General features: G+C 46.4%; 1 protein-coding gene across 1 annotated transcript in view; it reads right to left on the bottom strand.

Moving 5' to 3' along the window:
- Positions 1-25810, bottom strand: part of EFCAB6 (EF-hand calcium binding domain 6) — a 174060-nt gene extending 148250 nt beyond the window's left edge. The window contains exons 1-5 of the mRNA XM_088478314.1: positions 25722-25810; positions 22356-22506; positions 19319-19539; positions 13828-13919; positions 12306-12372 (exon numbers count right to left, since the gene is read on the bottom strand). Coding sequence (XP_088334440.1) covers positions 12306-12372; positions 13828-13919; positions 19319-19539; positions 22356-22500 — 525 coding nt within the window. The 5' untranslated portion in view covers positions 22501-22506; positions 25722-25810. The remainder of the gene's footprint in view (positions 1-12305; positions 12373-13827; positions 13920-19318; positions 19540-22355; positions 22507-25721) is intronic.
- Between the last annotated feature and the right edge of the window lie 495 nt (positions 25811-26305).

Genomic DNA, 26305 nt, shown 5'->3' with positions numbered 1-26305 from the left:
CAGATATCTCCTGCTTACCTTCCTCTGGCGGAATGGCCCGCTGTCCCCATACACTAGTATCACAGATATCCCCTGCATACCTTCCTCTCCCGGAATGGCCTGCTGTCCCCATACACTAGTATCACAGATATCTCCTGCTTACCTTCTTCTGGCGGAATGGCCCGCTGTCCCCATACACTAGTATCACAGATATCTCCAGCTTACCTTCCTCTGGCGGAATGGCCCACTGTCCCCATACACTAGTATCACAGATATCTCCTGCATACCTTCCTCTCCCGGAATGGCCCGCTGTCCCCATACACTAGTATCAGAGATATCTCCTGCATACCTTCCGCTCCCGGAATGGCCCACTGTCCCCATACACTAGTATCACAGATATCCCCTGCATACCTTCCTCTCCCGGAATGGCCCGCTGTCCCCATACACTAGTATCACAGATATCTCCTGCTTACCTACTTCTGGCGGAATGGCCCGCTGTCCCCATACACTAGTATCACAGACATCTCCTGCTTACCTTCCTCTGGCGGAATGGCCCGCTGTCCCCATACACTAGTATCACAGATATCTCCTACTTACCTTCTTTTTGTGGAATGGCCCGCTGTCCCCATACACTAGTATCACAGATTTCTCCTGCTTACCTTCTTCAGGCGGAATGGCCCGCTGTCCCCATACACTAGTATGACAGATATCTCCTGCTTACCTTCTTCAGGCGGAATGGTCCGCTGTCCCCATACACTAGTATCACAGATATCTCCTGCTTACCTTCCTCTGGCGGAATGTCCCGCTGTCCCCATACATTAGTATCACAGATATCCCCTGCATACCTTCCTCTCCCGGAATGGCCCGCTGCCCCCATACACTAGTATCACAGATATCTCCTGCTTACCTACTTCTGGCGGAATGGCCCGCTGTCCCCATACACTAGTATCACAGACATCTCCTGCTTACCTTCCTCTGGCGGAATGGCCCACTGTCCCCATACACTAGTATCACAGATATCTCCTGCTTACCTACTTCTGGCGGAATGGCCCGCTGTCCCCATACACTAGTATCACAGATATCTCCTACTTACCTTCTTTTTGTGGAATGGCCCGCTGTCCCCATACACTAGTATCACAGATATCTCCTGCTTACCTTCTTCAGGCGGAATGGCCCGCTGTCCCCATACATTAGTATCACAGATATCTCCTGCTTACCTTCTTCAGGCGGAATGGCCCGCTGTCCCCATACATTAGTATCACAGATATCTCCTGCTTACCTTCTTCAGGCGGAATGGCCCGCTGTCCCCATACATTAGTATCACAGATATCTCCTGCTTACCTTCCGCTCCCGGAATGGCCCCCTGTCCCCATACACTAGTATGGGGACATTATTCATCAAGCTCCAAAAATACAATATGTTCAGAGCTTGATTGCGGTAGTATTCGCCATCTTCAGATGGCGAGTGCTCCCGATACCCGCTCCTTCCCTATGGAAAGGAGTCCTGGGTTACAAGTCCTGGATCCCTCCACCCCTGTCCGGCTCTTTCCACGGTATGTCGGGGCTCTTGTGCGCATGCATGACCTGTAGGTCATGCATGCACACTTGTCTCACTACTCTGAAAGAAGCAGTGAAGTCGCTCACAGACACAGCTGATTTTTGGATCAGCTGTCTCTGCATCAGAGCAATTATGAATTGCTCCGACACTCGCGGCAAGTTAAAATGTTAATTACTGAGGTCTGTTCGGACCCGATAATTAACATCATGAATAGACCCCTATGTGTTGTGTTATTACTCGTAGACAGACATTGCACATGGCCAACCTATATTTCACTTTCACATTCAACCTGCAGGTTGCCGTTGCGCCTTTTCTTGTAGGGATCTCTCATCCCTACTGGGCCTCTGCTTTGGTCATACTACCCTTTAACATAGAGACAATGGATGGAACTTCTTTGCCATTATTTTGGCTAAAATAACAAAGTCTACTCTTCTACAGGAGTTTTCAACTTTGCAAATGCACCAACATGAAAGATTTGTAAGAACAATTCCCTTATAATATACAAGTTACTTATATGGAATCCTCCAGCGTCCCGTTACCCCATTCTTTCTACATTGCTAACACTTTGGTGACCTGTTTCTCATTGCTTTGCCCCAATAGTGCTCTACATCTAATGTCTGTATACATTCGTGGAGACATGATTAAAGTCAATAATTTAGAATAGACTTTTATGACACACAAGTTAAAATGTTCAGTGTTTCTTTAGACCCACTGGCAGCGAAGGGATTAACTAATGTACCATAAGCAGTTGTGTTTTTATCATCCCTCTGACAAAAAGCGGAGGAAAAACATGAGGAAAGATATAGCTCACAGACGCTGTAATGTTCGGCAGCGTCATCAGGGGGGCAAAGGAGCCATAAAATGGGCAATTATGAACATCATGCAATTTTCTAAAATTTTCATGTTTCAAACTTTTACTAGCACTAAAAAGGGGAGTGAGCATGGGCTAAAATCCAGCCGTCTGTTGGGTAAGGACAGATCCTTGTTATATCGTAGCGTTAACCCTTCAGTGACACGCAATCACCACCAAGGAGTCATGTGACAGAGGTGGGTAAGGCTTGTTTCATGTGTGTAAACATAATAAGCAGCGTTTCCCCATAGACTAAAGCTGGGTACAGAGTTAGCGATGTGTACCCAGACGTTATGTCAGCCCGACTACTAATTGAGCGATGTAATGAACATTCCGTCCTCAATTACCTGCAAACATGCAATATCGTCCGGTTGACCGTGCAGCACAGCTGACCGGACAATATCGCATGCGACCGCGGGAGCGCGCAAAAAGTCTATACACACTGGATGATCTGGACGATTTGTCCTTCCGATTCGTCCGGAAACATCATATCAGGCCGACATCGTCTTTATGTTAACCCAGCATAATTAATATCTTGTGCATTCCATATTACATCAGCTACTGCATACTTGCCTACTTTTGAAAAAGTATTTCAGGGAGATTGTGAAAGCAGCACCTATAAGCGCGGTGCTAAAGTGGGCGTGTCCTACTACATCTGAGAGGCGTGTCCTAAAACAGCCAAATGTAAATGAGCCCAAAAGCAGTCAGTAAGATCTATTTTTTTTTCTTATGAAAACACACTGATGTAATCAGTCATCACTTCTGTAAGACCTGCGACATTCCATGTGCAGTAGAGGGAGGACAGTCCCTGAGTTCTGTACTCTTTAGCAACTTTACGGAGTTGTTACTCTCCTTGCCCCAGACTATGATACTAAGAGGTATAGTTACTATAGTGCGGGTTTTTAGAAGTGGAGATGTTGCCCACAGCAACCAATCTGGTTCTAGCTATTATCTTTTAGAAGGTGTTGGATGAATGTTAAGTAGAATCTGATTGGTTCTAAAAACCCACACTTTAGTAAATATACCTCTAAGATGCTTTCTGCATTAGATGTCATTGGCAGCTGTAACCGATAAGACGGGCTGATTCCGAATTGGGAGCAAATCAAAGACATTTATATGTTTGCATGAATAAATACCAGCAGCTGTTGCATGTAGCCCACAAATGCTGGGAGGTTTCCATTTTACACTGCATATTACATGTGGGCACAGACACACCCCTCCCAAAGTTTAATCTCTCTGCGCATCTGCCCCGCCTGCAGCGCAGTATGGTGTTACCCAGGTGTAAAGTTACTACATTTTGTTTTCCTTTGCTCCCAGGACTGAATTAGTCCCTCAGTAATCTAGGAGGGCAATGCGAAGGCACAAACTCTGGGCCTGATGCAGCAAGGCTCGCTATTCTGCTTATGCGCACGCAACTGCGTTGCTAATATCGGCGGTGATATGTAAATGTTTGCATTCGCAATGCGATCTCAGCCTAACATAAGGACGCCCACTTCCCCTTACTCACATCCGTATACTTGGCCAACATAGAGAAATAATCGGTAACATCAAGTAACATCGGACCCATACGCACAGTTAAGGCAGCTCAGACCTCACTCAGGAATTTCTAACTTCTGCGCACGCTATGAGACCTCAGGCTGAGTCTGGTATCGCAGTGGATAATTTATGCATGCCCCTGCAACGGCTTTGAAACGCACTGGCACGCCTACATTCGCACGACATCAAGACAGGGATGAATCCTGCACCAGTATCTTTATCATAACTAGTATCTTCAATGGCCCTTATCCCAAAATAGCTCAGATCTCTGGTAAATGTCCCTACTGTATAGTTAAATAGCTACTGGTGACCAGTGCACCCTCGAAACTACTTACCTTTCTTTTTGTGTTTTTGTGAGATTCACACGTTAATTGTTCCATCCGATAAAATGTGTCCTATTATACTATTGCTGCACTGTATAACCGTAATATGCGCAACATTAACTCGCTCAAAATGAAAAGGCCACAGCGCCATCTGCAGATTACAATGGAGTATTGCACTCCATTAATAACCTTCATGGAACTTCATTAATGACATTTTAATTAGGGTTCTTTTAATCATCTTGTATGATGTTGTGGTATTTTTAGACTTTCTAAATAACATTTTTTTTTTTTACCTACAACATTTAAAGCATTGGTATGTGGAGCATTTATGATTAATTTACTGTATGTTAATCTCACTCCACCACTTTCAAATGCAGATGGAATTTCCTGTAAGTTAACTGACACATTCAGTCAGCGATGAATTGCCCCCAGATTCTGTGCAACACGCTACGGATCTCTTATTAGTCTGCTACAACAAGACGGTATTTAATGAGTCAAAAGCGACACAAAAATCACAAGGTTTGTCTGTTACAACAAGATCAGATGACTGTAACAAGGTTCCTCTAATTACAATTTAATTAGGTAATTCTAATTAACCTAGTTTTTAATTATCACCATCCATGGTAGGCACTAGCCTGAAAACAAGGGGGCACAGACATAGCATCGGCTGTCATAGTAACAATTTACACATCTGATAAGGTGCAGTAATATGAGTGGTATGTACTAAAGACTGTCTTGTCTGCTGCAGCACAAGAAATGGCTTAAGGGGCGGTTTAGATTTTTCCACAATTTGGTATGAAAGGGATGAAAGGGAATAGAATAGACAGTGTTATGTAAGTGGGTGGGTTATTTAAGGTGATGTATTTAACTTTCACAGATTCTGCCGAACAATTTACTGTTTCCAAACTAGTAAACAATTATAATTGTAAATAATTCCACTCTTTTGCATAGGGACTTTTTCTTGAACAGAGACAGAATAAGCAGGTGCGATAACTGTGTTTATTGGAAAAGCGAGAGGTAATTATATTCTCGCTGTATGTTCCATGTGAGTTGTGTACATTTTAGCTTTAGCTGCTTTTACTGGGTGTAAACTTAGGGCCTCATTAAAGGGTATATGCCTGTGGTTCTTAAACTTTCTCAGTTCAAGGTATCCTTAGGGTCTACAGAATTTTTTCAAGGCACCCCTAAGCCAAAATAAATACAGAGCAGTCTCGTTTTTTAAGTAGTTGGGTCAAAATAATGTAATAATAAGTATTAAAAAAGAAAGATAAACTGTGCTGTTCTTACCCATTGTCCCCCTCCATCTCTCTTCTATTGCCCCCTCCATCTCTCTCCTATTGCCCCCTCCATCTCTCTTCTATTGCCCCCTCCATCTCTCTCCTATTGCCCCCTCCATCTCTCTCCTATTGCCCCCTTCATCTCTCTCCTACTGCCCCCTCCATCTCTCTCCTATTGCCCCCTCCATCTCTCTCCTATTGCCCCCTCCATCTCTCTCCTATTGCCCCCTCCACTTCTCTCCTATTGCCCCCTCCATCTCTCTTCTATTGCCCCCTCCATCTCTCTTCTATTGCCCCCTCCATCTCTCTTCTATTGCCCCCTCCATCTCTCTGCTATTGCCCCCCTCCATCTCTCTCCTATTGCCCCCTCCATCTCTCTCCTATTGCCCCCTCCATCTCTCTCCTATTGCCCCCTCCATCTCTCTCCTATTGCCCCCTCCATCTCTCTTCTATTGCCCCCTCCATCTCTCTCCTACTGCCCCCTCCATCTCTCTCCTATTGCCCCCTCCACCTATCTCCTATTGCCCCCTCCACCTATCTCCTATTGCCCCCTCCATCTCTCTCCTATTGCCCCCTCCATCTCTCTTCTATTGCCTCCTCCATCTCTCTCCTATTGCCCCCTCCATCTCTCTCCTATTGCCCCCTCCATCTCTCTCCTATTGCCCCCTCCATCTCTCTTCTATTGCCCCCTCCATATCTCTTCTATTGCCCCCTCCATCTCTCTCCTATTGCCCCCTCCATGTCTCTTCTATGCCCCCTCCATTGCCCCTTCTGTCTCTCACCCACTGTGCCCTCCATCTCTCACCCTTTGCCCCCAGGAAGCCGCTGCGCTCAGTTTGGGAATCACTGGTGTACGTCAGTGCCGCAGCCACCGCTACAGCTGGGAATTTGTACGCAGCGGTTGTGCGAAAATAAGCAAATGTCGCACCTGCCAGGATTTTTATGGAGACGTCCAATGGCGGCTTTGCAAATCCAAACAACTGTATACAGAGACGCAGCACCGGTCGCAGATCAGTCGATTATCAAACTTTTGAGTCACCCTATGGTCGTGCAGACGACGGAGCCATTTTTACTGTGTACGGGATCGCAGTCGCAGGATGAGACATGCCCCATAAACAGTTGCGCTTAAGTAACCACACCCCGTTGCCGCCCACAAACGGCCCCTGCCGGTCAGTCACTTTTCAAATAAATCTTAATTGAGAGCAACGATGGTAATGGAACCTGACGCATGCGCAATCCGTCTCCGATAATCGCTCAACAGCATAAACATGGGCATGCGTCCATCTATACATCAGGCCCTTAGTGTGTATAGTACATGTGCGGTCAGTATACACGGACACTGGGCCTGATTCAGACCCACTCACAAGCGCGTCGACGGCTGGGCAGTGCCAGGAGGCCGGACAAAAAAAACGGCCGCCCAGATTCAGAACAAGTGCTCTCTTTTTGTGAGCGCCTCTGAATCAGGCCCACTGTTCTGAACGCTTCACATACCAGGGAATCAGGTTGGTTTATTGTTTTGGTTCTTCAAGTTATCTAAAACACATACTGGGCCTGATTCAGAGGTGACAGGTTTGCCACAGCTGCGTCTTCGCCTTTATGCTAAGGCCACGTCCGATTTTTCAAACAACAGAGACACCAATGTGCAGCATTTCCGTCACTGTGCGTACTTATAGGCACCATCGGCGCACCATCGATACTTGCACCAGCCCTGTGACGGGTGCAGTCTCTCAGTCGGAGTCTGGCCTCCTGTGCGTCTCTGAATGCAGCCGTTTTCAGCGACACGCCTGCGTTGGCTGCGCCACCCCCATTACCTCCTAGGAACGCCCGCTAAACTACACAGATCGGGCGTCAGATACTGTGCTGCGTCTCTGTGAGGCATCGACACTGCTTCCACCAGGCCAGAGACTGCACCTTCTCTAGAAGGATCAATGATCCCTATTTCAAAAGCCATTTGAGCTGGAGTAAAGGAAGCAGAGGAGATTAGATGATTGGCTGGGGAGAAGTTGGTGAACCATAGATGCCCAGTGTCTGGACTTTCCAGTACACCTTTAGGCTGCTCATATCCGGGGGCATCAGTCACTGGCATCCCTTTCCAATTTGTGATCAAATCAGACAGGGCAAACAGTGGACTGTTACCCAGTGCACCATCATATAATTGGATTTTGATAGAATACGGAGTATACTGATTATTCCGAGGCCACGCACTATGGCGAGATAAGGCCGATATACCAGTATCTCTCCATGTGTGGCCAGCGCTGGATTGCGGCCACCCCACCGGTATTGGCCTGTTATGTCTCACACGGAGGACAGCAAGAACACCGGAGTCCATCATTCATTTCAAAGCAGGAACATAACTATGTTCTGGAATACAGGGCCTGATTCACTACGAATCGCTAGTGCGATTGCTGCTGTGATTACGCACGCAGACCCGCTGCGAAAATATGCTAATGAATGCTATCGCACAGCCAGCATAGAGAGACCCACTGCCGCCCACTACCGCTATCTCACATCCGTAATACCTAGCAGGCCCGCGTATACATCTGTAACATGGAGTAACATCGGCCCCTCGTGCACAATTACAGCAGGTCAGACCTTACTTAAATGGCTAACCTCATCGCACGTGGTGATACACAAGCTGCGTCTGCCGTCGCAGTGGCTAATTTATGCACGCCTATGCAACGGCGTTCAAACAGACAGAAACGCCTGCGTTTCTCTGACCACTCCTCCGTCACCACGACCAAACGCTCACAGCCTGTCACTCACACTGCGATGGATTCTTATCTGCGTAGGTGATAGCTATGCGATTGTAAAACGAACTCATGCACGCGCGCACTGCGGTGCATGCGTAGTACGCACCATCGACCGATTTGCAGAGCTGATTCAGGCCCGGTTGCTAAGAAACGTTCGCTCGTAGCGGGCCAATTTTCGCATTCTGCGCAGGCATTGCAGTGCGCGTGCTCGGACCGGTGCGAGAGATCGGGGAGCAGTCGCTCGCTGCGCATAGACTGCTCAGCAGAGTGAGTAACAGGAGAGACCGTTTGTGGGTGGTGACAGGGGCTGGTCACTGGAAACGGGGGAGTGGAAGTGCGAACGCAGGCGTGTCTGAGCGTCTTAACGCCGTTTCAGAGGCGTGCATAATTAATAGGCAGTGTCATAGTACACGTCACATTGTCGCAGTGCTTGCGGAAGGGTATAGTCAACCTCATGCGCTTCCGATGGTACCCGATGTACCGATGGTTGCATACACTTCCAGGAGATGACGTGCGCAAGTGGGCGTCTTTAGACAGGCTGGTGGGCGTCAACATGCACAAAGCGATCGCACGCCAAGACACAGTGGGCGTGATTATGCCTTGCCATGCCGTCACTTAGCCGAATTTGCGTACGCTGGGTGCGATCGTACGCATCTAGCGAGCGGCTCTGAAAGAGCCCTGGTATGCTTTAATCAGCCAAAGAAGCACTGGACAACATAAACTGAATATGATCATGGGTCATTGCCGCAACCCCCGGTATCGCTTACCTTCTGCTAACACGGCAATCTATAGCGATTTAGCAATACATCATTCCCCAGTACACCATGAACGCAGTGCCGTCATAGGTGCATTAACAGTTAACAAAACGGCTGCTCGCCATATGTGAATTCATCAGAATGGATGTAGCCTCAGCAATCAGACACTTAAAGTGTTACCTTTTAGTGAGATAACACTACACGCGCCACACGTGGAGCCGGTGACAGATGTCTCTCCTGCCTTCCGCCCCTGTAAGGTGCGATATCTCACCTGCTACCCATCATCGTGCTAATGCTTTACATTACAAAGAAAAATAATAATCTAAAATGTTACAGTGTAATTTATTCTATGCAAGAAAAAAAACAAAAAGTTGCCTCTAGCAGAGTGAAAAGATCCCCCGCTTACTTACACTTCTCTAAAGTCGCTACATTATAACAATATATCTATAACATTCGTCATACCTGAAGTTACATTATATCAGGGATGGGGAACCTCAGGCCCGTGGGGCCGTATAAGGCCGGCAGAATCATTTGGTCTGGCCCTCTGAGCTTTTTTCTGGTAGCCTCATCTGGCTAGCAGGGTGCCTAGTATGGCACCCTGCAGCCAGAATCTATGCAGCAGTGCCGTCTGGAGCACTATTAGGACGCTTCAGACGGTCACACCGCTGCCCTTACAGCTCCCCGGAACATTGCTGTAATCACCGGCGATTGTGGACCCGCCCCTTTGTGAGGTCACACAGAGGGGTGTGGCCTGCACCGTGCTCGCAAGTAATGTTTTATATATATCAAAATGGCCCTTACCCCTGCATTATAGGGTCCTAGGAACAAAGAAGCCATGCCTATAATGGGAGTAGCTATAGGTAAGGAGTGAGAGAGACTTCCAGTGGGTGGCGCTATGGTCTACTTAAGAGTGACTATAAATGTAATGGGTTTTGGAAAGGATTATCAGCATTGTCTCTAAATGTCTGTTTTGGAGCTGTTAATAAAGTTGTTGGGCTTGGAGTTAGCAGTGTTGGAAGACCCCAGACATTGTCTATCATTGACTATCTCGCTTCAGCGCATCATAGCTAATATCTGATTGGATAGAGTGCACATTTGAGCAATGTTAGTATATAACCATCTACCCCAGGGCAGTAACAAGGTGTGGTGCCACCGATGCAACCACCTAGGGGTCAAGATCGAGGCACGGACACCCTTGGCTCCTGTGCCGGCTTTGTGGGATGCCTGAAAAGCAGATCATTAGCTCGCTCTACTTTGGTGCACAGGAAATTGGTGCTCTAACCTATAGCAAGCAGTCTGTCATATTTCTAGCAGGGTTTGGAGAATAAGAGCAATCATCTGATTGGCTGGCGAGTGTTGCAAGGAATCTTCGCTGTACATCAGCTTTCATAAATGCCCCAATTTCTATACAATTGGTGTAGAGAATAGTAATTTAAATAAGTGTTTACCATGTTGCTATGAAAAGGTGGATAAAAAAAAAAACATCGAATTTTTCAAAAGATAAATTACTCCAAAACAGTTTTCCATTTAGTGCTTTTAAGTCATTAAAATGTGTCATTATCTTCTTTTATTATTATTTTAAAAGATCAAACCATGTCTGCTTATAACATGCAATTTAGTGTTTGTATAGTTTCTCAATAAAGCTCTTGTACGCATTCATTTAATGTACTTGTCCCTTTAAAGAACACCGAGGTATCATACCGCCCAACTGTCCCAATGTAGGCTGGAGAGTCCCACTTGAAGGACTCTGTCTCCCCATTCCCCAGGGCCATAGAGAGCCGACCCGGGCCAGGGGAAGGGGACATGCCTAATCGCGGGAGGCGTGGCCATGCCCCCTTAGAAAATAAGGGGGAAAAAGCAGCCATTTGCAGCGCCGCTGGGGAGGGAGGCGCTGTGAGCTCCTCAGCGCGGTGCAAATACGGGAGGGGGGTTAGGGTTAGGCACTAGAGTTGTTAGGGATTAATGATAGGGGAGAAATACTCACCCGGAGGACCGTAGCTCTGACCTGGAAGTGGCGGTCACATGACCGCCAGGACCCGAAAGGTAAGTCGCCACTGGTCACCAGGACAAAATGTCGACATTTGGGATTATTAGTCATATAAGACGGGGTGAATCCCATATGCAGTACTGCACTGTCCAGGCTTAACCCACCAGTGCTGCAACAATGTAGGGTAATAATAACATTTTACACGGAGTTGTCCTTTATAGAGTCCTAATGTCCAACACATCACATTTAGAGGCCTGTGTATCATATAACATTGCGGGAAGCATTCTAGTTCTTGGACTTCACATTGGACCTCATTCAGAGCCGGACGCTATTTGCGCTCGCTCGTTCAGAAAAAAGGGGTGGCTATTCAAATGAACCGTTCGCTCTTTGCGGTCTGTTCACTCCTCTAGGTCTGAACGAGCGTACAAAACATGCGGTCGTTTTTTTGAAAACTACGCCCCCTGGCCGCTCGCATCCTACGTCATGTCCGCTATTTATTAGATTAATCGAGTACATCGACCAGCCTATGAACTGCTCGCTATTCTTGTGGTTGGTTTTTCCTACCACAATCTTGCGAGCAGTTCTGACTATAAAATAACCAAGTGACGTGGTCAATGACGCTGCTGTATAAATTATGCACACCCATAAAACGCCCGTTTTGACATTTAAGCACGCCTGCGTTCGGATCTCCACTCCCCGTTTTTAAGCACCTTCCCGTTACCACCCACATACGCCTCCTTCTGTCACTCAAAATAGCAGGCATTCGCTATCTAGCGAACAAACGATTTTCGGCCGCACTGACTGGTTTGCGCAAGCGTATTACGATCCGTACGCATGCGCAGTTGTGCAAACATCGCTCGGAACGAACGAGCGGCCGCTTACGAGCGGCTCTGAATCAGGCCCCTTGGCCATTGCAGCCTATGGCCCAGAAGAGGGATCCCTCCCCAGTACAATCTTCATGCACATGCAGAGTCTAATGGCCGTGCATGCCCAATAGCATGGCCGGAAGAGGGATCCCTCCCCAGTACAATCTTCATGCACATGCAGAGCCTAATGACCGCACATGCCCAATAGCAGCAATCACATTGCTTCTTACACATCGCGGGGACGGGCTGCTATCGGAGCCTCTGTCCCTGTGTGTAGTTTTTGTTCAATTCAGACGATCCTCAATTTCTTATCGCCGCGATAGGCTGCAATTATAATTATCAGGAAGAATTTCCGATAAGTGATAAATATGCCCCTTAGGCCTTTACATGTCTGATAATCACGTCAGTAGGCTACAAAAAGTTACCGTGTCCTTCAGCCGGGACTCCAGCTCATGCAGGGTCATTACTTGATTTGTTTGGCTACAACTCCACCTGGAAACACAGAGCAATAACTGGATTAAAAACCAGATGAAATGGAGACTTGAAGTCAGCCAGCCACAGAATCTGTGTTATTCATACAGCACGTGTCAGAGGGAACAGGGGGGTACCACCCATAGGGCCTATGTCAGAGATTCACGCTAATGCGATCGCAGCTGCATTCTCTCACGGATCGCAGTTGCTAACAAATGCTAATGCCTTCCTAAGCTTAGCCGGCACAGGGGCGCCCACTGCTGCCTTCTCTTATCCGTCCGACGACGTGCAACAGTGCAAACATCTGTACTATGGATGTACAGCGGGCAGTCAGGCAGCATGTAAGTCAGATCTAACCAGCTGCAAACACTGCGGCTCTCCTGACACGCAAACGCAATGGCTAATGTATGCACGCCCCATGAAACGGCGTTTGAACGGTCAGCCACGCCTGCATTTTTTTAACTACTCCCCCGTTACCACCCCCAAACACTGACTACTTGTCACTCACTTTGAGAGTGGTTCCTATGTACGAGAGTAATCGGAATGCAATCGCTGCGCGCCTGCAGAGTGTTGTTCAGGCATGCGCAATAGCAAACAATCGTTCTGCGAAAATATCGCCATGGCGTCCAGTTTCTGAATCAGGACCGCAGTGCATTGAAAGTCTACATGATATAGTGAACTTCTTGTGTAAGCAGACATGGAATATATACAGTATGGTTGCCATGGGCAACAACTCCACTTCTATAAACCTGCACTTTAATGACTATACCCCTATGTGTCAGCCCTTTTTTTCCCTTTTAAATTAATATCCTTTCTGCACTGAGCAGGTTCTGCCATTGATTACTGTCTGTATACTTATATTGATTATTTTCTTCACTTCATATTGTGCACTACTGTCCTGTATTTATCCCGAGCGCTATACAAGTGACATATTTTCATGTAGGATGGAAATGCTAGCTTGTTACTCTTAAACGCCGGCATATGTGGTTGTGAGTGTTACTAGATATTTTAATACAATCCATCTTGCATTTAAGACTCCCTTGAAGGGTTGTGTACTGTCACTATTGCAACCAGAAGAGTCTTTTGTGCCTGGCTTTTATTGTACCATGGACAGCTCAGAGTCTCTACAACAGTTTCCCGTAATTACAAAGGTTGCTATGGCTCCTGTTCCTTCCATGTTGTCATTTTAAAATGGTCATACCACGTTGCAGGTGGAAACTTTAATAATGAAATAGGAATACGTATTCAGTGGGGACAATATTTGCCAGGAGAAAGCATGGGGCATTCTGATTTATTAGACTTGCCTTTGTTAGTAAATCGTTGTGTTCCACAATGGATAACTGCTGCCTTAGTGACTGGTGCACGAGTGCATTCTTATAGTCCCACGTTGTGGGTTGTTTCATTATGTTCTGGGTGTGATGCGAATTGTGTATTATTGGTTGTTCGCTTACTAATCACTAAGCATGGTTCACCTACCTCCTCTTCACCTGGGCAACGCTTGTGCCAGCTGGGCGGAACTTTGCCAGGACGTCAAGATATGGAATTGTGCCATTACACAGGACAGGGATCTGAAGATAAAGTATCAACGGGGATTTAGCCTGAGACATTTACGGAATAAAAGTGAGCGGTCAGATCATGGAGAGGACACCTGCAATAGGTGACAGTCCGCTTTCACAGTCACAAAATTAAAGCACAGTGACCCCATATTTCTCTTAGGGTTGGGTACGGGATTCTGACTGTCGGCATTATGACTACATCCCCTCTCTTGGGATGCCGGACTATAGACAGTAAAGAGTCTAGACAGACTAGATAGACACCAGATGTTAGACAGTAAATAGGTCGACTAGGGAAAAAAGGTCGACAGGGACAAAAGGTTGACACGCTAAAGGTATACCTGTAAGAAGGTCGACAGGAACAAATGGTCGACAGGGTCAAAATGTCGCAATGAAAATGGTTGACACATAAATGGTCGACACATGATTTTTTTACAAAAAATGTAGGGTTAGGGTTAGGCACTTACCAGAGGGTTAGAGTTAGACACCAGGAGGGATGGTTAGGCACTTATCGAAGTGTTAGGGTTAGGCACTAGAAGGGACGGTTAGTGTCAGGCACCTACCCCGACGGTTAGGTGTTAGGCACCAAGGGGAGGGTTAGGGTGAAGAGTAGGGCTAAAAAACGGGGGAAAAAAAATGATGTGTCAACCATTTTTGTGTCGACAATTTCCATGTCGACCTTTGACCATGGCGACCATTTGTACCTGTCGACCTTCTTACATGTCGACCTTTAGTGTGTCGACCTTTAGACCCTGTCGACCTTTTGTCTGTCTAACATCTGGTGTCTATCTAGACATTGTCTACCTTTTTACGGTCTATCTTTTAATCCGCAGCCCTTTTCTTGCTAGTGGATCAATCCATTTTGAAATGCAATACTTTCTGCCTTTACTGTATACATAGAATTGTATTAATCATTGTCTTTTTTTTCCCTATCTTTCTTTTTCTTTTCTCTCCCTCTGCAATTTCCATCTCTTACTTCATCCAACACATCTTCTTTCCTCTATGCAACACTTCTTCCATGTCCTCCTAGGCATCCAAAACTTCTTACAGCAACTAAACGCTGACAACCAACACATCTTCCCTCATCCTCCTCTGCCGTCCCTGCATTCTATCCCAGGTCTTTTATTTGTCCTCTTCCGTCCACCACTTTGTCCATGTAAGTAAATGTCTGCAATTGTGGGGGGTGTCTGTGTGGCGCAGAAATATAGTCCAGGATATCGTGTAGCTAAAAATTTAAATTAGTTTATTATTTATACTTACATTAAATAATTGTCTAAAGAGAATAATAGCATAGATAAAAAAGGATGCATAAGAGAGTGTGGACATGTAAAAATCATAAAAAATCATTCAAAAAACAAAACATATAAGGTGCATAAAATACATGTGAATCAGTAACAACAATGATATAACATTCCACACTTAAAAGCAAATCAGCATTGCATTCATTGCAACATTGTATAAACTTGTTAAAACTTCAGCAGTCCAAGGCCCTGATTCAGAGGCGCACGCTATTTGCGTGCGCTCGCTCTGAATCTGGGTGTCCCTATTTTTTTTTGACCGGCCTCCAGACCGCTCGCACAGCTGTGGGTGACCACCCACAGCGTGTACGTGCGGCCTGGCGAAGGTCGTGATTATCGCGACCATCGGGATTTGCGAGGATATCGGGGCGGCTGTCGATTAACATCGACAGCCGCCCCGTCTTGTAGCGAGCTCCGGAGTGAGTGGTTTCTCACTCGCTCGGGGCTTGCGCCTGCGCAATGGTCCACCATCGACAAGCTTTCGAGCACTATGCGCTCGCGAGCGGGTCTGAATCAGGACCCAAGTTCATAGAGTGATACGTTTGTAGCTAGCTGCACCTTATGATAATAAGCGATCAACAGTCTACAGATGATAATATGTCTTCATGCATGCAAGTTATAAAATGACCTCTTTGCTGGATATAGAGAGTGTCAGGGGGACAGGTTTAGGTACGTGCATCTCCTACCTCTGTGCCTAAGTAGCGCAGAACTTTAACACCTAGAAGTGGGTCCCTGCAATCCAGCAAACGGAGGCACACACACATTTAATAAACCAAGAACCAGACACCCGGCACCAAACCACAGGAGGCATGGAGGTAGGAGCTAGCTACAAACTATCTCTCTATGGACTTGGACTGCTGAAGTTTTAACAACTCATTGTATGGAATATACATATATCATTGTTGTTACTGATTCACATGTATTTTATGCACCTTTTGTGATTTTTTTTTTTTACTAATTTTTTATGTTTTTTTTTATAACTTCTACATGACCACACTCTCTTATGCATCCTTTTTTATCTATGCTATTATTCTCTTTAAACAATTATTAATTTAAGTATAAATAATATATAAAATTAAAATGTTTAGCTACACGATATCCTAGTGTTACAGAGGAAGGATTGAGAGGCTGAGTCTTGTATCTGGTTCGCTAGAACCGGATGCTCTCTGAAGGAGACTGGGTTTAATGAAATTCCTACACATGAAAAGAATACTTGATTAAATTGTTAGTTGAGAGAATGTAGAAGAACGATTGGTCCACCGGTTAGGACCGGGAGGTGACTGGACTCCAGATAATTGGAGGACGGCTGGTTCACCGGTTAGGACCGGGAGGTGACTGGACTCCAGATAATTGGAGGACGGCTGGTTCACCGGTTAGGACCGGGAGGTGACTGGACTCCAGATAATTGGAGGACGGCTGGTTCACCGGTTGGGACCGGGAGGTGACTGGACTCCAGGGAATTGGAGGACGGCTGGATACACACAGAAGTATAAATACTGCAGAATCAGCAGATACGCTGGGGAAGCACAGTGAGGAGGCTCACTAGGTAAACTAAGAGACTTATTGAACTGACAACTTGCTAGTGGGACAGGAGGTCCCTTTATACAAGCTGCTGGATGCTGACTGGCCAGATTTCAGAGGGAGAGCTGCTCCATTGGTGGAGGCAGCATCACATGACTTGGACCAAGATGGCTGCGCACATCTACTCCGTGGGACGCTGGAGCCACCTCTGCAGGAGGACAACTGATACCAGCGGAGATCAGTGGAGGAGAAGAGGGCGCCGACGGAGCCTGCCAGAGGGGACGGCGCTGCTGCAGCACCATGCGGACGCCGAGGGAGAGCACCCGCAGAGGTAAGTAGTGGGGTCTGATTCTGGGGTCTCTGTGATGGCATGTGAACACCTAGACTATGAATTTGCGCCACCCAGGCACACCCCCACAATTGCACACTAGAATTACAGGTGGAAAGGATAGGCCACCAGTGTCTGCAGCTGCAATATCTAGTCTACCTACACATCCATCTCCAGACCCTCACTGCAGGAGAAAGAACGACTCCTGAGTAGCGCATTACACCATCCACAAATACATAAATAAATTTCTGTATAGCTACTTTATCGAATATTTTGGCCTCTTCCAGACAGCACAACAGCAGCAACTGACATCTAAGAAATTAATCTCTTCCATCAACACTCCATAACTTCCTCACTCTTTACCCTTTAATCGAACATGTCTTCCATCTCCCTCCTTTCTTCCCAAACCTACTTTTATCCTGTTTTCTAAAATCTTACACTCACCCACCACTTATTCTACTCACCCTTTTTATATTCTCCACTTCCTACATTTATACACCACTTCTTCCCTGTAACAATCGTCTATCTACCTAAATGATCCAACACTTATTTCTCCCCTCGCTCTTCCAACTAATACTTATCCTGCCCTCCCTCCATCCAGCACTTCTTTCATTACTTCTTCTACTACCCAACATTTTTGCATCCGATGATTCTTCCACCCCCTCTTTCTCTACATTTTTTTGACCCCTCTATTCCCCATCTCTCCATCTTTCTCACCTCCCTCTTCGATCTCTCCCTCTTTTAGTCCTCCATCTTTCATCCAATGTCCCTTCTCATCCATCCAATAGATCTCCATACCTGCTCTTCCATCTAACCCATCTCCATCCCTCCTCTTACATCCAAAACATATCCCCTCTTCCTCCTCCATTTAACACATCTCTTTCCTTCCTCTTCCATCCAACTCATCTCCATCACTCCTCTCTATCCAACACATCTCGATCCTTCATCTAACATATCTCCATCCCTCCTTTCAGTCGCCACCATATACATACTTTATCTTCCATCCAAAAACATTTTCTTCCTTTATCTTCCGTTCACGACCATCTTCAACCAACCTCTTCCATATAACATATCTCCAACCTTTCTCTTACACCCACCAACTTCATCCCTCCACTTCCATCCAACACCACCTCCATCCATCCAGCACTATCCCCATCCATCCTCTTCTATCCAGTACCATCTCATCCATCTCCATCCGACACCATTCCCAAGTATCTAGCGTTCCCGCTAGGCTGTTTTAGCGGGGCACGGCGCCCTGCCCTCCTGCCCTGCCCTCACAGCCTGCGGGAGCCGTTCTCACCCGCGGGACGCAGTGTCCCGCGGGTGGAGAAACATGCGGTGACCCGGTCACCGCCAGAGAATAGACGCCGGGCGCATGCGCCCGGCATCTATTCTCCCTGTCTGCAGGGCTTGGGGGCTGCCCGGCGTGTCCGTAAGTGCCGGGCACGCCCCCAAGAGTGACGAAAAGGGGACGCGTCTTATAGAAACGCCCCCTTTTCCGATGACCACGCCCCCTTCTCGGTCGCGCTCGTGCATCCCTCCTCTTCTATCCAAGACCATCTCCATTGATCCTCTTACATTCAACACTATTCCCATCCTTCCTCTTCCATCCAACACCATTCCCACCCATCCAACACCATTCCCATCCCTCCTCTTCCATCCAAGACCATCTCCAAGACCATCTCCATTGATCCTCTTCCATCCAACATCATTCCCATCCTTCCTATTCCATCCAGCACTATTCCTATCCCTCCTCTTCCATCCAACATCCCCATCCCTCCTCTACCAACCAACACCATATTTGACTCACCTTTTCCATCCAACACCATCTCTGTCTCTACTCCTCCATTAAACACATTCTTCATCCAACCCCTTCCATCCAACACATCTCCATACCTTTATATCAGTGGTTCCAAAACTCTATTGCCATTGCCTCCATGGTTCCATAAACACATTCCCATCACCTCTGTCCCATTCACCAAGATAAAAATACTAATGAGCAACTAAATATAATTAAATATTATTTTATATTATTAATATTAAAATCCAGTCTGCGCCTCTCTGGTTAATACCCCACCCTCTCCCCAGGGGACAGGATAGCCCTATTTGGGAACCACTGCTTGATATTATCAACAAGTAGATTTGGCAATAGTACATATGTTATGCAACCAAACGTGTAAACCTGGGAAAGGCAGTGTTCAGTGCGTGGCAGAACATCACAGACCTTGGCACCTACAGATAGGGATCGGACACCACTGTAGTCTTACCTTTGATAGCAGTTCATCAAACTGACGCTGTGTTAGGGTTATGACAAAGTTTTTCAGAACTCTGTAGAATTGGCTTTTGGTGACGGTGAACGTGTGATCAACATCCAAAGTAAAAAATGCATTTTTTAAATCTTCTTCAATCTCGTCTACTCTTTGGTATAATATCTGCTCAATGTCTTGAATGGAGAGGTTGGGATCTGGGACAGAGATAACTGAGGACACTAGAATAAACAGAAGTAACTAGTATAAATGAGGGAAACTTACAAGCACCATACAGTATATTCACTATAAGAAAGGCAAGTCTATCACTATAGAAAAACACATCCACTGTAGGAAATGTTATATACAGTGGACGCATCAGGTAGGATCCACTATGGCTATAATGGTCCCAAGCCACTTTCCTCTCTCCTCCTACAATGTCAATGCCCCTCCCCATTAAATGAATAATCAAATTAAGGAAACGTTTATAGGGAGGGGTTTCAACAACCACTTGACATAAGATAGGAAAGGGGGCTGCATGGAGCCATTACATCTGTCGGACCCAGACGATCTGGCTGCTTTAATTAGCAGCTGATTAACACTTCTGATTTCACATAGCAACTGCAATGTAGATGTACAGACACATAAATGATTCTCCGATATCACAAGATTACCCCTAAACGTGGCTGACTCAATTGGGATATGTATAGTTGTACGAATTTCACCAGCATCTACACCATAGCGATGCTCCGGCACGCACGCCGCAGCCTGCATAGCCGCCTAAAGCTGGGTACACGCTAGACGATATGTCGTCCAATCCGGCGGATCAGAGCAACATATCGGGCACATCATGTAGTGTGTACCCGCTATGTCGGTGACGATGCACGCTCCCCATGTCATCAGCGATATCGTTTATGACGGCCATGCTGCCGAATGCAAAATGGCCCCTGCCGTCGCTCTGTTGCTGCGGGCATCACAAGTGTGTATGCACTTGCCAATGCCGGTACCCCCGCCGGATCCTGTTGGTAATGAGGTCGGGCACACTAGATATCGTCTAGTGTGTATGTACGGGCCTTGAGGATGCCCCTGGCAGTGCTGAACTTCCTGGGGGTTGCGGCCCCACCTAACTTGGCGTGATATCATGGCATCACATGTTTAGGGGGCGGGGTCGACACATGGGGCACTGCTTAGGACCAAAGAGGCGTAACTTCGTTTTAACAGGTCATAACACGGTGTTCTCACAAAGGCAAAGTTTAGTGAGGGCGTGTTGTGGCAAGTGTTGGCTGTGCACACGTGGACGAAATAAAAAATACGTCACTTAGGTGAGAGCTAGTTTCAAACCAGGGGACTTATGTAATAGCGTGCGATCTGGTGCCGCTGCGGGAAATTCTGCAAGTCTTTCCGTATTTTTAAAGCAGCTATCATTTCAAATGCAAAACCAGCTTGACTTTGCCTTTAAAATTATTGCTACTTTAAAAGTACGGGGACACTGCAAGTCGCACCCTTTTACATAAACCCCCAAGTATACATATAGGGGGCAGAGCTTGCAGAACAAGATGCATATAAGCAGCAATATACATCTGATTCCCGTCCAAGGCCCGTATTCAATTAGAGGCGAAAACTTTTCACGGAATTCGCAGTTTTAGCCCTATTCAATTCCAGGACGTTTTCGTCTGGGCGAAAACTCCACAGGCATACACAGGGGAAAAAGTTTCACATAAAGGCAGGAGAAAAGTGCAAAATCCCTCTTTTTGAGTAAAAATATGGGGACTTGGGTCAGAACACTTTGGAAGCCCCAAAACCCCCCTAATGACTAATTAGGCAAAAAAAAAAAAATATCTTAAATACCCCCTAAAAAGGGATGAAAAATTTAAAAAGTGTTTAATAATGGGTTTTAAGCATTGGGTGGGGTATTTTGGGGTGCTGTATGGATGGGACTTTTAGGCTTGTAGGGGGCTGCAGCAGATGTTTTTTGTAAAGTTTTTTTAAAATGCACTTTATTAACTCCAAAATATTCTAATACCCATTTAAATGTACCTCCCAAATTAACTACAGCAATTATTTTTCACCAAAGAATTTGCTTTATATCATTTTTTCACACTAATGCAAAAAGTGCATATAATAGCCATTTGACTAAATTTAGGAAAACGTTTATTACAGCTGTTAATACACTTGTATATTGATTACCAGGGTCACTTATGCTTTTTTGGGGGGGTACAGACTGATTTCCCCCCCCAAAAAAGAAGTCCTTTTCGTTAGTTTCTCCATTTGCGGCATTCACATGTCCGTGTTTTCGCCTGTTTTGCAATTGAATAGGGTGAAAAGCGGGAGTGCGCAATGTGATAGTACGTGATAACTTCGCCTCGAAACAGGCGAATGAGGTGAAAACATCGCACTTATCGACGATCTCGGCTTTTTGCAGTTGATTGTATTCAGCCCCAAGTCTGAATGAGACACGTAATGTATACAGTACATGCCTCAGAGTACAAGCCATTGGAAAAATCCCAAATCTACACAACAGCAGGACGTAACTTGGTTTATTTCCAATACATATAACTAAAAGACAAAGGAACACATTTAAATACTGACATAAAATTTGGAAACCATGGAAAACATTCCATACAACACCAATCCTGGGAACTTCATACAGCACCGACTGCCCCCAACTTCCCCACACCCTCCTTTCCCCAATCCAACCTCCTACCCTTACCCACCTCACCTTACTATCCCACCCACCCCTTCTCTGCAATCCACTGCCCCTTCCCAATCCAACGCTAAAAAATAATGCCCTAAGCTACCCTCCTGCACATCGGGAAAAGTTGTTGAATATAATCAGCAGACAGACAAGGGGATGACTTACTCATTTCAATATTTATCGTGATTGATTCTAAAGGTTTACAGTCTTCATTTTACTCCAGACATGATCTGGCTCAACTTTTAAAGTTCCTGTCACTGTAATATCCTGTAGTCATCTGATCTACACTGAAATCGGTTTTGCAAAACTTAAATGAAGAGATTGAACAAAAAGACAGATAAATGATCAGTGAGTAAAACTTACACAGAGAAGACCTCACAGAAGATGAATTACTGCCCCGAGAGAAGCTTCTGGGCGTGGAGGTAAAAGGCCGCCCAGCGAAGGTGATTCCCCGCGTGACGGGCCGCAGATCAGCAAAGCTCCCGGAACGCATTATTTTGGACTGCATAATGCTCTGCAATAGCAGAAAAAGGAAAGCAACAAATAACAGATGCAATGGTACATTAACTGAACTAATTCCTTGCGAAATTAATTGCCAATAAGTAAAATTAGTCAACTGGGAGACATCGTAGGCAACATTTAATTTTGTACTGATCATAATTCATTCCATTGCCGGAAGAATGTCGTTATGTTTTCATGTGTTACAATTTAACTTCTCACGTCTCTGCTCAAGAGAACATTGTCACAGTGTACATTTAGTGGTGGATACATACTGTATAACATTACATATAACGGAATCGGTATGTAATGCCGCCGGATGGATTGCCGGTGGGCTAAATACCGACGATGGAAGCCCGAACCGTCAGGATCCTGACTGGGGCTGGTAAGTACCATAAGCGTCCCCTCTCCCCCCCCTAACCCTCCCTTAGTGGTACCTAACCCTAACCTCCCCCCGGTGGTGCCTAACTCTAAACTCCCCCCAGTGGTGCCTAACCCACCCCCTTCCCGCACCCTAAACCTAACCCTCCTGGGGGGGTGCCTAACCATAACCTCCCCCCTAGTGGTGCCTAACCCTAACTCCCCCTTCCCCTAGCCGAACCCTCCCCGGGGAGTGCCTTTCCCTAAGTGCCTATCTTTAGTCCAGAGTTGGGTTTCCAGCGTCAGGGATTCCGACGTCCGGTATTCCAGATGCCGGTAAACGAACTGCATCCCCACAGCCTGCAACGGTTACCTTTCCCAAACTTTTGCGATAGGCAGGGGGACGAGGCAAGGATGCCCATTGTCCCCCTTGCTGTTAGCACTGGCACTGGAACCTCTCGCTGTCACTTTGAGGAAAGAAACTGTTTTCAAGGATTAGGATAGGTACAATAGAGTCCAAGTTGGCTCTGTTTGCGGATGACATGATGTTATTTGTCTCCCATCCAGAATTATCTCTACCCTCAATTTTAGACAACAATGAACGCTTTGGATCCTTCTCGGGATATAGAGTTAACTTCCACAAATCTGAACCGGTATATTTGGGGACAAGTCCCCCTTCTATCTTGCCCAGAATTTGCTCCCAATTTCTAAGAACACAGAACACTTTAAAGTACTTAGGAATATACATCCCCGAAATAACCTCTAAACTATACAGCTGTAATTTTACCCCAATGCTCTCGAAAATCAATAGACAGTTGGAAGATTGGCGTGCGCTTCCATTGTCACTGATGGGCCGGGTAGCGGTCCTGAAGAGTATAAATTTCCCAAAAATTGCTTACCTGATTCAAATGCTTCCTATTGCCCTTACTCAAAACACTATTAATATCTACTCAAAAGCATCCTCCAAATTTCTGTGGCGCGGCGGGAAATCCAGATTAGCTTTAGCTAAGCTTCAATGTACTAGAAGGAAGGGTGGTTTGGGAATCCCGGATTTAAAAGCCTTCTCAGAAGCTGTATTTTATAGATATGTGTTAGATTGGTGTCTTGAACGTAATACAGTCAGGTGCATAAATATTGGGACATTGACAGAATTTTCATATTTTGGCCTCTATTCACCACCACAATGGCTTTGAAATGAAACAAACTAGATGTGCTTTAACTGCAGACTTTCAGATTTAATTTGAGGGTAATTACATCCAAATCAGGTGAACGGTGTAGGAATTACAACGGTTTCTATATGTGCCTCCCACTTTTTAAGGGGCCAAAAGTAATGGGACAAACTAAACAATCCTAAATCTAACTTTCACTTTTTAATACTTTTTTATATATCACATTTGGATAACACCACTCAGTCCCATATTATTAACAGAATTTTCGAAACCACAAAGTGGTACTCACATCAAATTCTGAATTAGTCCGTATACTGTGATTATTTCCCTTGATGGGTTTGGAATAGATTTGCTCTTGTCTTTGTATTGAAATATTAAGTGTCTCTATTATAGAGGGCTTCGCCTCAGAGGCACTCCTGCCGTTTGTGGGCGGCCCTAATGACATCACTCGTGATGTCAGTAGTGGACTTCCTGCTCTATTAGAGCAGGAAGTCCACTTGGCACTGCGAATGCTGAGACCCTACCATAGGGTCTCCTCGCAATGCCGCGACCATCTCCTGCCCACTCGCACTAGCTGTGGGTGGGCACCAACAGCTTAGCAAGCGGACAGGAAAAAATATAAAAAATACTCCCCGTCTTGATTCAGAGCATGCGCTCGCAAATAGCTCCGTCATGCGCATGGGCGAGACCCACATAGCGACGGGCGCTCCGTCGCTCCGGGTCTCGCAACAAAGGGGGCGTGCTGTCGATGTTGAGTGACAGCACGCCCCCTTTGGTGGGCGGGGCGGGGGAGTGGCTGCCCAAACGGAGGCGTTCCCATGTGAACGTCTCCGTCTGGGGCCCGCCCCACTGACATCACAAGTGATGTCAGTGCGAGAGATTTCGGCTCTTTTAGAGCCTAAATCTCTCAGGGGCTTGCGGCAACGAGACCCTACCACAAGGGTCTTGTCGCAAGCCCGAAGGTCGTGATGGCCTTGACCATCGCGACCATCTTCCTGGCCGCTCGCTATAGCTGTGGGTGGTCACCCACAGCTATGCGAGCGGACAGGAGGCTGTTAAAAAAAAAAATAGCCCGGCCCTGATTCAGAGCGAGCACTCTGTCAGAGCGAGCGGCTCTGAATCAGGGCCTGTGTTCAGGACGCCAGCGCACAGACACCAGTTCTGGTATGGTCCCGGTAAAACTGGGACGTATAGCAACCCTGCCTTATTACTGTTCGCCTATGAACACGAAAGTGTATTGAGCCAGGCAGAGACTTGTCCTCTCTTGCAGGCAGCCGGGAACGCCACACGATTTACGGGAGCCTCCAGGTCATTGCGGGAGAGTCAGCAAGTATGACTCTGGGTGACGGCATCGCTCACACACCCTTACGGTCGTGGAACTACACCTCCCAGCATGCCCTTCCACAGTTTTAACATACCCATTACAGCAAAACTGCGGCAGACCATGCTGGGATGTGTAGTTCCACCGCAGATGGAGTGCCACAGGTTGTATATTATTATATCATTATATGATATTACAATACGGTTGACATTTCTGTTGTTTCTTGTGAAGCATAATTTTAAAATAAATGAGTTATAATAAAACGGAAATGGGGTGCGCAGTGCAATAAGTTTGGGAAGTCAATGAGATATAGGGAGTCTGATTAATGATGCTCGGGGACGTGGGTCAGTAGTAACGGCTGTGGCCGGGGTGCCAGTTTACCTTTACAGCGCTCGGTGTGCGGGTCACACCGGGTGGTCACTCAGCCCTCACACCGGCTTCTCTCAGCTCCCGGGGAATCGGGGTCCGTCTGTTTCAATGACGCTGTTGCTGTGGCAACCTGTCCCGGCCTGTGGATTGGTGGAGAATGTCCCTGGTCGGGGCGAGGAGTCATTCTATTGGCGGGCGCCGTTGCCAGGGAGAGGGGCGGGACATTGCAGCACTATATACACTTTCTCTCGCTGAGGCAGCCTGCTGTCACTCACACAGTCCCTCAGTCAATAGAGATTGTACAGTCATTGTGTAGTACAGTCACTCAGTGCCTGGCCATATGGGACCTCAGCCAGGCTGGTGTAATAACAAAGTCGTATTATAGCTACTAATATCACAAGGTTACAATATGAGACCTCAGCCAGGCTGGTGTAATAACAAAGTCGTATTATAGCTACTAATAACACAAGGATACAATAGGAGACCTCAGCCAGGCTGGTGTAATAACAAAGTCGTATTATAGCTACTAATAACACAAGGATACAATATGAGACCTCAGCCAGGCTGGTGTAATAACAAAGTCGTATTATAGCTAC

The sequence above is a fragment of the Taudactylus pleione genome, unplaced genomic scaffold (assembly GCF_031769625.1).
Source record: "Taudactylus pleione unplaced genomic scaffold, aTauple2 ptg000212l, whole genome shotgun sequence".
Classification (NCBI taxonomy): domain Eukaryota; kingdom Metazoa; phylum Chordata; class Amphibia; order Anura; family Myobatrachidae; genus Taudactylus; species Taudactylus pleione.
The sequence above is the reverse complement of the archived record's forward strand: the minus strand, read 5'-3'. Positions and strand labels throughout refer to the sequence as shown.